This window comes from Neltuma alba, unplaced genomic scaffold (genome assembly GCF_004799145.2).
Source record: "Neltuma alba isolate B1F8T4 unplaced genomic scaffold, ASM479914v2 tig00012920_pilon, whole genome shotgun sequence".
In the NCBI taxonomy this organism is placed as follows: domain Eukaryota; kingdom Viridiplantae; phylum Streptophyta; class Magnoliopsida; order Fabales; family Fabaceae; genus Neltuma; species Neltuma alba.
In genome coordinates this window covers 124,805-140,695 of record NW_021637287.1, presented here as the reverse complement: position 1 = coordinate 140,695, position 15,891 = coordinate 124,805, and the positions used below count along the sequence as shown (strand labels likewise).

At 36.3% G+C, this 15,891-nt stretch overlaps 2 protein-coding genes across 2 annotated transcripts; one reads left to right on the top strand and one right to left on the bottom strand.

Moving 5' to 3' along the window:
- Positions 1–132: 132 nt before the first annotated feature.
- LOC114732640 (inner membrane protein PPF-1, chloroplastic) lies at positions 133–5,401 on the bottom strand. Its single transcript, XM_028919961.1, has 11 exons — positions 4,964–5,401; positions 4,017–4,127; positions 3,553–3,627; positions 3,365–3,425; positions 2,952–3,025; positions 2,737–2,841; positions 2,064–2,171; positions 1,885–1,988; positions 1,424–1,573; positions 1,218–1,341; positions 133–424 (listed from the first exon to the last, which is right to left on the bottom strand). Exons 1-11 carry the CDS (start codon positions 5,303–5,305, stop codon positions 320–322), a joined length of 1,359 nt encoding a protein of 452 aa, XP_028775794.1. The 5' UTR covers positions 5,306–5,401; the 3' UTR covers positions 133–319.
- Positions 5,402–11,561: 6,160 nt separating this feature from the next.
- Positions 11,562–14,539, top strand: LOC114732639 (heat shock cognate 70 kDa protein 2). The gene is made up of 2 exons (XM_028919960.1): positions 11,562–11,862; positions 12,570–14,539. Exons 1-2 carry the CDS (start codon positions 11,649–11,651, stop codon positions 14,300–14,302), a joined length of 1,947 nt encoding a protein of 648 aa, XP_028775793.1. The 5' UTR covers positions 11,562–11,648; the 3' UTR covers positions 14,303–14,539.
- The last annotated feature ends 1,352 nt before the right edge of the window (positions 14,540–15,891 follow it).

Below are 15,891 nucleotides of genomic sequence, written 5' to 3'. Positions count from 1 at the left end.
GATATTCTGCTCATGCGCAGTCATGGCCTCCTTTGCATCAGAAGCTTTCCCCGTTTCTTTATATACTGTAAGTTATAAATTTGTTATGCCTCCCCGTTTCTATCAGAGAATTCATCATCGAAAGACAGGAAATTTACCCACGAGGCAAATTTCTTTACCTACTTTGTATAATATTAGTCATCGAGAGCTCATCATTGCATGATTAAATGACACATTCAATTTGAATAAGCCAGTCCAAAAATGGCACAGGAGGCTAAGATACAATCGATTGTAATATACATGTCTCCTTTCAAACTACAAACAGCCGCATGGACTCGCTTTATACAGTCCGCTTCCGCTTTGAGCGCTTGCTTCTTCTTTCCCTCATATTTGGAACCTCCTTGTTTATTGTTGAAGCATATGCTTCTTCCGCAACTCCGTCACCCTATAAAAAGTTGACTTAGTGTTGTAGACTTCTCGGTGAAAAGAATACAGATGAGAACCCCATACTTCATTCTTCTTTTTTGGGGAGGGGGGGGAGTGGTCAGCATTATTAATTAATAAGATACAACTCAGGCAGCAAAAAATAACGCCTCAGGATGATCATGAAGCACAATTACGTATAGTTCCGTTGAGGAAAAAAAATTAGAACTTGACCCGCTTGTTGGGAGAACAGCAAGGCCTTGTGACAGACAGTGACATACACACCTTCAATCTGAGTAATGGGAAATATGTTTCATAGCTGGGTTCTCAAGTGAAATATCATTTGAGCCCTTAGGAAGGCAGCGATATCTTATATCCACTACCTAGTCCACATATTGTTTTTCAACTCCCCGAATATCTAGTTTGACTAAATTCATCAATTAATCTTCATGTTAGCATAACTTGCAGTATCACGGCAAGGTTTTAAAGTGAGGTGCAATAATGTGCAGTGTTGGGCTGGAGCTGACATCTTAAACGCAGGCAGATGAGCTTAGTTTTGCATATTCTTTGATATTATGAACTGATTAATTTGCAATATAAAAAAAGGAAGTTGGAATCACATTACAAATAATAACAACTATGACTCAATAGAGGGTTTTCTGGCTATGTCCACTGATGCAAATGCAAGGGTTCTCATTTTCTTCATTCTTTAAATAAAAACAAAAAAATGATTTCATGATAAATTGGGAGCTCGGATGGCAGCAGTCAGCAATGACGTAATATTTAAACTAACACCATACAAGATGAATATTTACCTTGTCATCACTCTCCTCATCTGAACTACCATCAGAATCAGAAACAGAAGCCAGAGGTTGAGCCTCTTCTTGAGGCAGTGCCTTGTTTGACTTCTTTTTCTCTTTTTCCTTCAACTGTTTAAACCTAAAAATCGCCAATTCTATATAAGAAAATTTCAGGAGGACCTGAAAAATTATGTCTGTATTATGTGTCATACCACACTGACCTCTCACCGGTTCTTTCTGGCTGAGAAACCGATCGTTTAGCACGCCCTGCGGTAATAATTCCACTTGCATTTTCATTCACAACAGGCTTTGCACCTCCTAATTTGCGCAGCCATACTTGTTGTGCTGTGCTCAAAACGTTGTTTGTAAACCTAGCACAACAAAATAAGATAATTTGCATTGTTTTGGATGAAGAAAAAGAGGGGATAACTGATAACATGACATTATTTGTTTGAGAAACATGGTACCCTCCGTCCAAAACAAGAACTGAAGTTTCTCATATATATTTCTTTCTGCATTGAACATGCATGAACGTGTTTGAAAAAGGTAGAAAAGGAGATAATGATACAAGAGGTTTACAGTAAGAAGACACATCCAAAAAGGGCGAAAAAATGCAGGCATTTGAGGCAATAAAATCAACAAAAAGTGGCTAATATTGAAAACATAGTTCTGAAACACTAACCAGTAAATCGATAGCCCTGAAGGGACAGACAGCGAGAAGTAACCAATCATGAGCGGAAGAAACTTGAAAACAAGAAGTGTATTTTTTTGAGCCGGATCATCAGTCTGTTAAAATAAGTCATTAAGCACTCAGGACTCTCGTGTAAAAGGATCTGAACAGAAGGAAAAGTCGCAGTTTACCTGGGGGGGTTTCATAATTTCCATAGAAACATACTGAGAAACAACAAGAAGGATGGGTAAAACAAGATATGCTGCGGTGTCTTGCCAGCCCAACGGTGGATGACCATCCTACATGGCAGTTTGTTTTTCGCCATATATCAGTGAAAGCTACAGAGTATAGACAGAGAATAGGGCATTTATTCCTACTCAATAGATGAGCGGAACAAGCGAACAAATGAAATGCAGGTCAATCTCATAGAAGCCATTATTCTTGTAGAACAAGTAAAGCTATGTATGTGGTCACAGAAATTTCAGACTACCAACCTCTGCAAGCCAGTAAATTTTTCAATACAGGTTGCAGCAGGATGTTAAAGAAAAAAGTGAAGAAACACAAAAATCCACCCCTTCCCCTAGTAAGAAAAGTAATAAAAACTTCCATCTAGTGTAAAGAAGACGCAGAAAAGGATTCAATTAGTAAACGAAGAGAGGAAATACTATGATTTTACAAACCATATTAAAAAAATTGACCAAAGGAGTAATAAAAGGTAAAAGGTATAGTGTGAGAAAACCACAACTTTTTTCCTTCTTTGATTTTTTTTCCGTCAAACAGAAATCGTAACAAGAACTACGCAAACAAGAAGTACCAAGGATAAATTACTGTTTCACCAATGAAGGGGAAAAATATTCCTCTTACCACAAATGGCAGAAGCCAAGAAATTCCAGATCCACTTTGTCTAGCTGCAATGGTAGTAGGACCACCCAAAGAGGGGATCCAAAAAAATCCTTCTGTCAAAAGCCCCTTCAAGTAAATGGTTTTCCAGAATCAGAAACAATCAGATGTAATATCAGAGGATCATTTATCCATAAAAATCTCCACTTAATTGACAAAGATTTTGTAGCATCAATTACTTCATTTGCCACATTTGATAAAGCTTGGTAGAGACCTATCCAGACAGGAATGGTAGCCAAAGTCGGTAAACAACCTATACAAGCAAACAAGGAAAGGATAACTGAGGAAGTACATACAAAAAACATAAAACTGCAGAAAACAAAGAAGTTCTGACTGAAATATAGAAGTAACGTTAGAGAAAGACCCCTGAGGGGCAATATGGATAAGGAAAAAGGACGGGGTTGATATAACAATTACTACTTGCAGACCATCCTGTGTTATTAACAAATGTTCGCCACCAAATTTCTGATTCTATGAGTGATCAACCTCATATGACAAATATTTTGTCAAAACAAGTGGCAAGAAGAAGAATAAGAAAAGAACAGGAGCAGGAAGAAGAGCAAGAGAAAAGCAACGGTGAGATGGAACATACCAGCCAATGGATTGACACCCGCTTGCCTGTATAGCCTTGATGTCTCGAGTTGTATTCTTTCCTTAAAAGAAGACAACGCAATGACTTGTTTAGAGAGAACCATGCTAAAGTTTCAATAAATAAAACAGTACTTGCTAAAAGCAGAATGAACGACTTATTCAGACCACACAGCCACCAACATCACTCACCTGATTGCCAGCGTATCTTTCTTGGATGGCCTTAATTTTTGGTTGAAGATTTTGCATAGCAAGTGTTGATTCAACCTACATATTTACTACAATCAGCATTTGAACATGGTGTGGTCAAGCAAATCATATAATTGCCATGTGATTTCAGTTCTCCTGCATTTGTGCTTTATTCATGGTGGTTTGGATAAGAAGTATCTTAGGGTTATGGGAAAAAATCAGTTACTTCTACAGGGGGAAAATAGTGTTGAATGATTTGAGGGGTGTTTGAATTAGCTTTTTGAAAGTGATTTTAAGGTATAGGAGGTAAATATGTGAAAGAAGTTCTATCTCGACTTGCATAAAAATATTTTTTTTTAAGAGCTTTTGGTGTTTTCCAAACACCCTCTCGAGTGAAAAATTTCCATGAAAATGCAAAATTTCGCACATTAAAACTGACTCTATGAAGCTGCTGATTTTGCACTAACCTGTTGCTTTGTCAAGGGAAATGTAGCAACTTTAACAATAAAAGTGAGCAATATAATAGCAAATCCATATGCGTAAGGCACATGCACAGCACTCAGGCCATCTTTTAACACCTGGAAATAACAAACAACGTTTATGATTCCACATTTAAGACACAATTATACGGGGAAAAATACATTTCCATTTATTGCTTTGCATATAACATACATGCCGCAATTTAAGATTTGGTTATACTTCCCGTGTCAAATCGGGTAATTTATGATTTCTCTAATAAATAACAATTCAATAATTGCCAAGTTTTTCATAATTTTAATACGACGTGTCTAGTAAACCTCGTATGCATGATGCTTTTCTATATAAATCCAGTAAGCCCATCACAAAATCTAATGTTTCGCTTCTTTCAGAATCGGTGACCTCCCAGCATGATTTATCACAGATACCGTTTTCAGTCACACAATGATTGCATAACCTGGATAACAAATTTTTTATTTTTTTACCGCTCAACATATATTACGGTCAAGTGACTAGGCCAATTAGTCGCCTGCTTAATATGAAAATTCCTATTTCCTAACAATTATGCATCTTCGTCTAATACTCCTCCGGTCCTAATTATAAGACCCAATTGACTTATTTGAGGAAATTAAGGAAGTAAGTTAAGTTGGTTATTTATAATAAATAAGTGTTGTCATTCCTAAAATATCCTTGCTAATTAAGTATATTGGCTAAAACTATCATTATTAGAAGGATTATCTGGGAAAAAAATGCATAAATATAAGAGACAAAATGGATTGAGTCTTATAATTAGCACTAAATAAAAAGTCAAATTGGGTCTTATAATAAGGACGGGAGGAGTATATACTTGGCAAAAATAAAAAATAAAAAAAATCTTCGTCTAATATATAAGTTGCTGTAGGATAGATTAGAGTTTCGAAAAATCTAAAACGATTACCTTGAGAACAAACTCCATGGCTTCAGAAATAAAACCGAACCACCCTCCGTTCTTCTGCGCGACAACATCAGTGGAGGTCGATGCCGCAGCACCAGCACCAGGATCGGCAGAAACCGCGGCATCAGCAAGGGTATAAAGAAGCGCTTCAGCTCTAGTAACGACTTGACTGAGGTCAAATGAATCACTGAGGGAGTGAATAGGGGGGATTTCGTGGAAGCTGAATTTAACTCGGGTGCTGACCAGCCTACGATGAGGGAGATGGAAGGTGTGTAGACCAAGGCGAGAGATAGAAGGAAGAGGGGTGCCGATGAACGAAGGAGAGGAGATTAATGTCTTCGCCATGGAAGAGAAGCTTACGGAGGATGAGACAAATACAGTTCAGCTTCTCATTGACAGAAGGGTGGGAGGAAGGGAGATGAGGAAGCTTTGGCAGTGGAAGACAATGGAATTAGATATTCTCCATTTATCCGTATATTTTGCGAGCCAAATGAATGCTGATGGCAACCTTTTTCCGCCAATCCCTTCGTGACGCGTCATATGCTCGGGGGTTTATCGTCATTGTACGGGGATTGTAAATAATTTATGGGGTCCTTCGAGGTTCATTTTTGAATTAATAATGGATTACAAAGCATTACAATCAATACTGGTTCATTTTTGTTCCTTCGAGGTTCATTAACTGTTAATATTAATAATTACCGCCTATGTGTCTTTTTTTTCCATAACAGCATGACAATAAAATTACGTGATTTAAAAAACTAATTAAAATTATTTTAAAATAATAAATATATAAAAATAATTTTTTAAGCATGTCTTTATTTATAAGAGGCAAGTAAAAAAGAAAAAATATAATAAAATTTTTAATTAATATAATATATCAAATTAATTAGAAATAAAAATAGTAAAAATACATTAACACTGTGTTTGGTACGGGGTTTTCAGAGGGGAGGGAAGGGAAGTTGCTCCCCTCCCTTTGTTTGGTTGGTGTAATTTTTTAGGATGGGAGGGGAAGAGAGCCCCTCCCCTCCCCTCGTTTGGTTAAGATGTTTTTTAAAGAGGGGAGGGGTTCTTCTCCTCTCTCCTTCCCTTCTAGCCTTCCCTCCAAAAGTGGGGTTTTTTGGAGGGGAGGTGAGAAATAATATTTTAATTCCTTATGTACTCTTTTGATTTGTTAACCTCTAATCAGTCGTAAACATTTCTACACAAAAGAGTTCTTTTGAGCATCTAACAAGAGGTTATTAAGATAATTGTCTCCAAAATTAGTGAGCATTTGTAAACCTTTTTTTTTTTCTCTGGTATTTTCTTTCATCTTCAAGGTCTTTTCTCTGATTGAAATCTATTACTTGTGACTTTTTATCTTGATATTCTATAAGTGTGTGACTGTGTCTTGTAAATCAAAATTGGTAAATTGTATTATATATATAGTTATATCTTAACAAAATAAAAAAGTGAGAAAATTCATTTAAATTTTATGAGGTTAAAATAGTCAATTTTTTATTAGAATAAAATAAGGTATTACTCCTCCGGTCCTTAATATAGGACCCAATTGGTGAGTTGGCTTTGGTCCTAAATATAAGACCCATTTCTCATATTTATCAATTATCTCTAAATTACCCCTATGGATACCCTTTCAACCATAATCAAGTAGAAGAGAAAGATAAGGTATTAAGAAATATAATTATGGTATTTTAGGAAAAACGTGTCATATTTCTTATAATTAACTAACTTACCTAACTTCCTTAATCTAATCAAATTAGTTAAATGGGTCTTATATTAAGGACCGGAGGAGTATTAAAATTGCTCCTTCCCCTCCCCTCCAATCTATCCAAACAGGAGATCATTAAAATCCCTCCCTCCCCTCCCTTTGTAACTACCCTCCCCTGTCCTCCCCTCCCCTCCCATTCCCTTGATTAAAATCCCTCCCTTCCCCTTCTCTCAATTAAAATCCCTCCCTTCCCCTTCCCTCCGTCAAGCCAAACACATCGTAAATGTTTAGATAACCACCATAAAATCTTATAAAAAAATAAGACAATTCAAATTCCATATTTTTATAAAAAAAAGATAGGAGGGACTATTGATTAATAAATGTATAGACAGAAACTAGAAATTCATTATCAAAGTTGATACAATGATTGAAAAAATAATTTTATGGTTCGAATCAATTAAAATAATGAAAAAATGACAGAAAAATATTCTTAAATTCCAAAATCTCACTAGCTACCTAAATAAGTAAAATTATAGTTTAAATGTGGGTAATCAAATTAAAATCTACAAATAGAGCTTTGACAACTGATGTTAAGGACTTGATTGGTTAGAGGGGAGGGTGGGGGAGAAGAGAAAAAATGAGCTCCTCCCTTCATTGGTTAAAAATTTTGAAGAGGAGGAAAGTCAGAATGTGCCCTCTCTTTCTTTCCCTACTCCCATTTTAACTCTCCCCAAATTGGAAAGAAGTTAAATTTTTGGAACATCATAATCTTATATTTTTTTTAATATTTCACGACTATCTATAAAATATGTTATTATAATATTTATTTCAAATAAAAAATATATTATCCTAAGTAAAAAATATAAATTATTATAATAAAAATTAATTTTAAAAAATATTTAAATAAACAATGATAACATTATAAAATTAATTGTTTTTTTAAATATATTATTTATTAAATATATTTTAGAGCATATAAAATTTATTAATTTGATTATTTCAAATATATTATTATATTAATTAGAATAAAAAATTACTGTACCAATTTTTTAATGTACATATTAACATAATAAGACTGAATTTTTATTAAATCATATAATTTAAATTAAGATATAAATTAATTTATATAATATATCAATAAAAAAATATAAACTAATATATAAGGATAAAATAGTAAATTGATTATTATTATCCCTTTCCTCTTTCTCTTAAACCAAACAAGTGATCATTAAATATCCCTTCCTCTCTTTCTTTTTAGTCAAACCAAACAAAGTGAGGATAAAACCTCCCTCACCCCTCTCTACCTTCCCATCAAACCAAACAAGCCCTAAGTGAGTATACTGGGTTTTTTTAAAAAAAATAAAGGACAATATGATTATTTTAACAAGTTTGTAAATCCTAATTTGATCACTTATACCTAAATTATAATTTTACTTATATAGATTAACATTTAAAGATTTTATTATTTAACTATTATTTTTCTGTTTTCTTTCTGAAAAAACAACATTTAGTTAAATTTGTCTGGAAAATAATATTTAAAAAATACAATTTGATGTGACAAGTAAACGTCAGCTTAACTCAGGCGGGCTTTCTTTTTATTAAAATCAACTGATAAAGGGCCTCACATTCTCACAAGCAACAATAACCATTCCATTATAGGTAAACAAAAGCAATATTTAATTATTTATAGGTTGTTTTAAATTTTTATTTTTCTTTGTTAAAAACTATTTTAATAGTTAATGTATTTATTTTTTTATAGTTAATATATTTTTATTTTTTTAAGTTTGCCTTCGTTTTAGTTTTGGTTTTTCAAGTTTTAAATCCCAGATTTTGATCTTTTGATTTTCTTTTCATTTAAAACACCGGCCCTGTAAATTAGTAAAAACTTAATCCATTTTATCCTTGAGTAACTAAAACTATCCCAAAACTAAAACAAGGACAAACTTAAGAAAACAAATATTATATTAACCCTATTTTTTATTTCCTGAAACATCATTTTATAATAAATGTTCTGAAAATTATATTTTAGTATAACTTCCCTACTCATCACACATTCTCTTTTTCATAATTCTTTTTATTATAATATTTTTTTTATTTGCTTTCATATATTCTCTCCTGAATAAATAAGAGCATTTTGAAGAAAAAAATTTCAGTTTTTGCACATTTAATGTTTTTAACAGTTTTAACTAGTTTTTTAATCTCTGTGATTTTTGCTTGTAAAAATAGGACAAAGAGAGTATTAGGTGTATGGCCAGCCAAAAAAAAAAAAGTGTAGTATCATACTAATGGCTATTTGCTTTGTAGGGCAGCAATCAGTTAATGTCAATTTAATAATCATAGTCATATCTATATGAAAAGAGGTCCTGACAGTGAATTATGAAGTACGAGTATATTGGGAGCATTGACAGAATTTCTCATAAGACAGGCTCCACCTCAATGCAATTAATGTGAATCTCATTAATCTGAGCCTTACTCAAACCAGGTACCGGGTTTTTTCTATGTGATCTTTTTATCCGGTGTTTAAATAAAATTCAGGTTTCATAAGAAAAATGTGAATCTCATACTGCCCATTAATTAATAAAGCAGACTCCTTCTTTGAAATCACCGGGACCAAACTATCTTCATGTGATGAGCGAGAACAAAGTGATTAATAGGAAATTTCCGGAATCTGTGTTTCGTGGAAGGACAAATCATGTACAATAAAAGGCACGCACACAAACAGGAAAATAGATAATAAGAATAGTGAAACAATGGCAGAATAGCAGTATTTACTTGAGGCCGGGGAGATAGACATTATCATTTCCCTTCAAATTCATGGGAAATTTTAAGAGAATAAAACATAAAGCTGAGCTGGTGACAGTGAAATGTAACTCCATATAATTTAATAGTCTCGTAATCAATAAAATCGGTCAATTAAAGAAGAACGAATAATACATTATACTGATTCCCCCCCCCCCCCAATTTGCATGTTACAGGTGAAGCTGAGCGTCTGGCAGATTGAGTTCTTGTTATCGTTTTCAAATTATACAGACGTGATATATGCGTGGCTTTGATTCAGTTTACTGAATATTTCGAGCAGCTAAATGTTAACCTTCTTTTTTTTTAGTTTCCCCGAATCAGAGGAATAACCATTAACGGCATAAGGTTGTAAGCGGGATGCCTTAAATTTATAGGAAAACGTCAATACCACCAGATTATAAGGTATCTAGTGAAGTTTTAACTCTTCATTGCTCATTAGCCTTAGAAATTAAATGTTCATTTATTATTCACCTCTTGTAAGTCTAAACTATTTTCTCATCAAGCACGCTTTTAATAATATCAACGCAAAAATATCCCTTTAACTGAATTTCGTTTCGTAGTTTGAAGAGCGAGTTTGAAAGGAAAATGCATAATGGGCAGCCATAGAAGTAAAACTCATAACAATTATACTTGATAAGCTACCAGCATGGCTGTTCTGAAAAATGTTACTACTGTATAACGGTGACAAAAAGTTCAAGCCTTACCTTTTTGAGAATTCAAGATTTTTCTCACACAGCTCAGTGTTCTCCCCCAAGCCAATAAGTTACTGCGCACGACATTTACATATCATCATCAGTATATTTTCCATTAAAGGGCTCTTTGAATTGCACAGGAGGGTCATTTAGATCAACAAATTCTCAGTGAGGAGTGTGCGTCACACCCAAGCCTATTTACACACCTCTAATCTAATCAATCATACCAATCAGATTGAACGTTTCTACGCAGGAAAAGACGATGGGAAAATGTTTAAAAAAAAAAGCTGAAAATTATTAAATTGCACGTTAGGTTTGGTAATAACAATTTATTTAGTACTGACAACACTAAATTTACAAATGACAAAAATTTTTTATTGATATTCCTTATTTGACATTTATAAATTTTTTTAATCATTTTTTCAAAGATAATTTCTCCTCCCAGTTGATTTCGAGAAGCCCCATTGCATGGTTGTTTATTTTTCCCTGCACGTTAAAAACATCAAGCATAATTATTTTAGGTCTCAATAATTTGTAATTTTAATTGGATCTGAACCATTAGGAATTTACATCAAAGTATCAAACAATGAGTCAATAAGAAGTATTTATTACACTTTATTATTATTATTTTAAAGTAATAAAAGTGGTCTGCTGGTAGATACACAAATTTTAAAATCATTCATACTGTTTATGACCAATAAACAATATAATTTTCATATTCTTACTTTGTTGATGATTTAAAATTTATTATTTTCATAATTATGGACAAAAATATTTATAAAATATAAAGCATTTATTTCTCTTTTTTTTTTAATTTCACGTCTCATCAGGCTAATGTATTCTGAAAGGATGAGTTACGATTACAAATTAGTGAATTACCACAAATAATCAAATCATATTTTCAAAGCTCATAAAGAAGCCAGAAAAGTTGAAACGAAAAGGCGCGACACTTTATGCTTTTACCGGTACAACGAAATCCAATTCGTTGCTTTCTTGCTGGTCAAAAAAAGAAAATGGTTGCTTTCTTGGTTCAGAAGATAAGTGCATTTCCAATTCCGATTAACCACATTTCAAAAGTGAAAACTCCAAATTAACCCCAACATCCTCGTGACTCATGCGACCCAACGCGCGGGAGAAACGCAAATCCTGCGAAGCCGCCCCCTCTCATCAACGGTCACGATTTCTCCAACACGCGCGACATTGCCACCACGCACACGGTATCAGAAATTTCTCGAACCAACTACAAAGTTCGAGCTACAGGAAAACTGAATTTGTTGAAAATGGTTTAGCAAACATTTTTGTTTTTAGTTGTTCTAATTCTAGATCCGACGGCTCACATCTCACTGACTGAAGCTTCCAGAATTCCAACTTTATTCCTTTATAACACCCGCGCTCTTTGCCCGTTGCGCCATTCAACTTCGGAAACTGCTTTGGTTGTAATCTTGTCGTCCAAAACTTGAAATTTTCGTTTGTTGTGAAATTTTGAGCGACTATGGCCGGGAAAGGCGAGGGTCCGGCGATCGGAATTGATTTGGGTACGACATATTCTTGTGTTGGTGTTTGGCAACATGATCGGGTCGAAATTATAGCCAATGATCAGGGTAACAGGACGACGCCATCTTATGTGGCTTTCACTGACACCGAACGATTGATTGGTGATGCTGCTAAGAACCAGGTCGCGATGAATCCGACCAACACTGTTTTCGGTATGTACCTCTGATCTCTTTGTTCATTTTTTTCTTTGGACAGTTGACATAGGAATTGTTTCCTGGTTTAATTATTTTTCCCCGCGATTTCACTTTACTTAATCGGTGTCGGGGTGCCACGAAGATTTTTTTTCCGGGTGAGTACTGACATGTGTCTACTGGGATTTTGCACGAATTAACTTGTGATCATGCTTGAATTATTGCGTTTTGCAACGGTTCATTAAGCGGTGGAATCTTAGTATCTCTCTGTGTGGGGGGGGGTTCTTTTTTAAATTTCTTTCAGAACAGAGGAGGGGCTTGGCTAGTCTGGAACTGTTTATATTTTTCTGCTCTCCTATATGTTTTGAGCTTTTGTGGTCAATAATTCTCCAGCTTGCCCAGCAGTAATTCATAATTTCCTAATTCCTAGTTCCCGTAATTTCTTAATAGTTTTTGGTACTCTGGACTTTATGGTTCTTTGTTCTTTTTAATAACTCCCTGGAAAAGGAGTTTTTTGGTGAATGAAAACAGAGAATTTATGCTCTTTTTTCCCTCAGTTATGCAATCTAAAGTCAAAATGTGGCTTAAAAAAAATCTTTTTAGCAAAAGGAGTCACGCACTATTTAGTAATGAAGGATGACAAGGTGGCTTACTTCGGTCCTTTTTGGATACCAGGCATGATAATTTTTATTTCTGATTTTAGACGTTATTTGATGTCATTCTTGCAGACGCCAAGCGTTTGATTGGTAGGCGTTTCAGTGATCCATCGGTGCAAAGTGACCTCAAATTGTGGCCGTTTAAGGTGATTGCTGGCCCGGGGGACAAGCCCATGATCGTAGTCACTTACAAGGGTGAGGAGAAGCAATTTGCGGCCGAAGAGATTTCTTCAATGGTTCTCATAAAGATGAAGGAGATCGCCGAGGCCTATCTTGGTTCTACTGTGAAGAACGCCGTTGTTACTGTGCCCGCATATTTCAATGATTCCCAGCGCCAAGCCACAAAGGATGCTGGTGTTATCTCTGGGCTGAATGTGATGCGTATTATTAATGAACCTACTGCTGCTGCCATTGCTTATGGACTTGACAAAAAAGCTAGCAGCACCGGCGAGAAGAACGTTCTTATTTTCGATCTTGGTGGTGGGACTTTTGATGTTTCCCTTCTCACCATTGAAGAAGGTATTTTTGAAGTGAAGGCAACTGCCGGAGATACCCACTTGGGTGGTGAGGACTTTGATAACAGAATGGTGAACCATTTTGTTCAGGAATTCAAGAGGAAGAACAAGAAAGATATTAGTGGGAACCCCAGAGCTTTGAGGAGGTTGAGAACAGCGTGTGAGAGAGCGAAAAGGACCCTCTCATCTACCGCTCAAACTACCATCGAGATTGACTCATTGTATGAAGGCATTGACTTTTACACAACTATCACTCGTGCTCGGTTCGAAGAGCTGAACATGGATCTCTTCAGAAAGTGTATGGAGCCCGTGGAGAAGTGTTTGAGGGATGCAAAGATGGACAAAAGCAGTGTCCACGATGTCGTTCTTGTGGGGGGATCCACTAGAATTCCCAAGGTCCAACAATTGTTGCAAGACTTCTTCAACGGTAAAGAGCTCTGCAAGAGCATTAACCCCGACGAGGCTGTTGCCTATGGTGCTGCTGTCCAAGCTGCCATCCTCAGCGGAGAAGGCAATGAGAAAGTACAGGACCTTCTGTTGCTGGACGTCACTCCTTTGTCCCTCGGTTTGGAAACTGCTGGGGGTGTCATGACTGTGTTGATTCCCAGGAACACCACAATTCCCACCAAGAAAGAGCAAGTGTTTTCAACCTACTCTGATAATCAGCCCGGTGTGCTGATTCAGGTCTATGAGGGTGAACGTACCAGGACCCGTGACAACAACCTGCTTGGTAAATTTGAGTTGTCTGGCATTCCTCCTGCTCCAAGGGGAGTCCCACAAATCAATGTTTGCTTCGATATCGATGCGAACGGGATATTGAATGTATCCGCGGAGGACAAGACTACAGGGCAGAAGAATAAGATTACAATTACCAACGACAAAGGAAGGCTTTCAAAGGAAGAGATTGAGAAGATGGTACAGGAGGCGGAGAAGTACAAGGCTGAGGACGAGGAGCACAAGAAGAAAGTGGAGGCTAAGAACGCACTTGAGAACTACGCATATAACATGAGGAACACTGTGAAGGATGAGAAGATCGCCTCCAAGCTTCCTGCTGCTGATAAGAAAAAGATTGAAGATGCGATTGAGGAGGCTATCAGTTGGTTGGATGGGAACCAGCTTGCTGAGGCAGACGAATTTGAGGACAAGATGAAAGAGTTGGAGGGTATCTGCAACCCCATTATTGCCAAGATGTATCAGGGTGCTGGGGGTGATGCTGCGGGATCCATGGATGAGGATGCTCCTTCAGCTGGCGGATCTGGTGCTGGGCCCAAGATCGAGGAAGTGGACTAAGTTAAACAATGTATCGCGGCTGGCGTTTCCCTTTTCGTGTGTTATTTTTGTGTGCTTCTATGATGTAGGCAGTACGTAAACTTAAACAATATTAAAGTTCTATTCTAATGTTTCGGCTGTGGACTGGTGGATCCTATTTTGTTTCAAAGCTATGTTTTCGGATTTGAGTCTGGAGTTTTCATTGTTGAGGATCATCGGGAGATTGAACCACGATATGGATCATGTATGTTTATGTTACTGAGGCGCAAATGTTAGCCGAACCTATAGATTTGCGGCTACAAAAGCTAACGATCAAAATAATCCTTGGCAGAGTCGAAGACTGCAACGGAGGAGCAAGATCCCCGCTATTTAGGAGGAGCCTTGTATGCGGTTTCGGCTTTACTCTGAAGTTGTTTAGTGGACTTGGTCAATTTTCCACCGTAAACATACAATCCTTATAATTGAGTACCAGCTCCGAAAGAACTGGCCTCGCCTGTGCATTACTGGCCCACTTGTCCCTTGCGAAGGGTGTGTATCTGTCGCTATTTTTGGCCGATGTACCCCCAGGTACTCTGCCAGGTAATCTATCCAAATAGGATTTTTTATTTGCCTACATCTAAATAGGATTGCGAATAATGTGATTCAATGCTTTGTTTTTAGATTAATTGTCGCAGCTAAAAATACAACAATACAACAAAATGCATTCGAACCATACAAGCATATGGTTATAGATACACAACTATCTTATGTTACGTTTGCATTGATAACATTTTGCTTCTCGCATCCGAAAAACACAGTAAAATTTAAATGTTCCAATATTTGTCCCTTCCTGAATCATGTTATAACGAATTGACATCAACGGTTTCGTGTTTGAGTACATATAATATTCCTTGACCTACCAATAGAGATTGGGTCTAGCGGAAGGGGCTAGTTTATCACAACATATGAACGAAGGTTTGAATCCCCGCAATGAGAGGTGTCTATATTTAGTGTCCAAGTGCCTTGAATATGATTGTTTTTAATAAGAGAATACCTATATTTTAGGGGGAAAAAAATTCCTTGACCCATAAGCCGGAAGAGTATTATCTATTTGCACACAAATATATGAATGTAGAGCATCTGGTTAAATAGAAAATAGTTGATATAGTTGTTTCCTCAAGAACGCAAGTACCCAGGACTGGAGAAGCTGTGCCCGTGGAGTGCTAGTGTCTGTCCATCTGCTGAAGGCTGGACAGTTGGACCCATGACACTCATTCCATTTTATGGGCCTGTTATGTCATGATTATGAATGTCGTCATATAATTTGGAAATAAATAGACATATGGGGAATAAAATTGTTGGTTTGGGTTCCCGGGCGGCTGGAGACCCTTGGGCTCCACTTCCAGACATTCGCTTCCGCCAGTGGTCCAGTGCGTATCATCAAGCCCTCTTGCCCCACAATGGTGTCTTCTTTCTCTCTCCGAAATTTAAGCCATTTGAGGAGCACATCTACGTTATATTAATAATATAAAAATAATTGCACTGTTACTTACAGACGCTGGCTTTTCTTTTTCCAAATCGTACGTGTGCTATCCTTTATAAACAAACAAAAACAATCTGTCACACTATCG

Excerpts from the sequence above, each read along its gene's own strand:
- LOC114732640 (XM_028919961.1), bottom strand. The coding sequence starts at position 5,305 with ATGGCGAAGACATTAATCTCCTCTCCTTCGTTCATCGGCACCCCTCTT. Across the intron at positions 2,172-2,736 it reads CTTGGCTTCTGCCATTTGTG|GATGGTCATCCACCGTTGGG; the intron begins GTAAGAGGAATA and ends ACTGCCATGTAG. Across the intron at positions 1,989-2,063 it reads AAATTATGAAACCCCCCCAG|ACTGATGATCCGGCTCAAAA; the intron begins GTAAACTGCGAC and ends TTATTTTAACAG.
- LOC114732639 (XM_028919960.1), top strand. The coding sequence starts at position 11,649 with ATGGCCGGGAAAGGCGAGGGTCCGGCGATCGGAATTGATTTGGGTACG. Across the intron at positions 11,863-12,569 it reads TCCGACCAACACTGTTTTCG|ACGCCAAGCGTTTGATTGGT; the intron begins GTATGTACCTCT and ends TCATTCTTGCAG.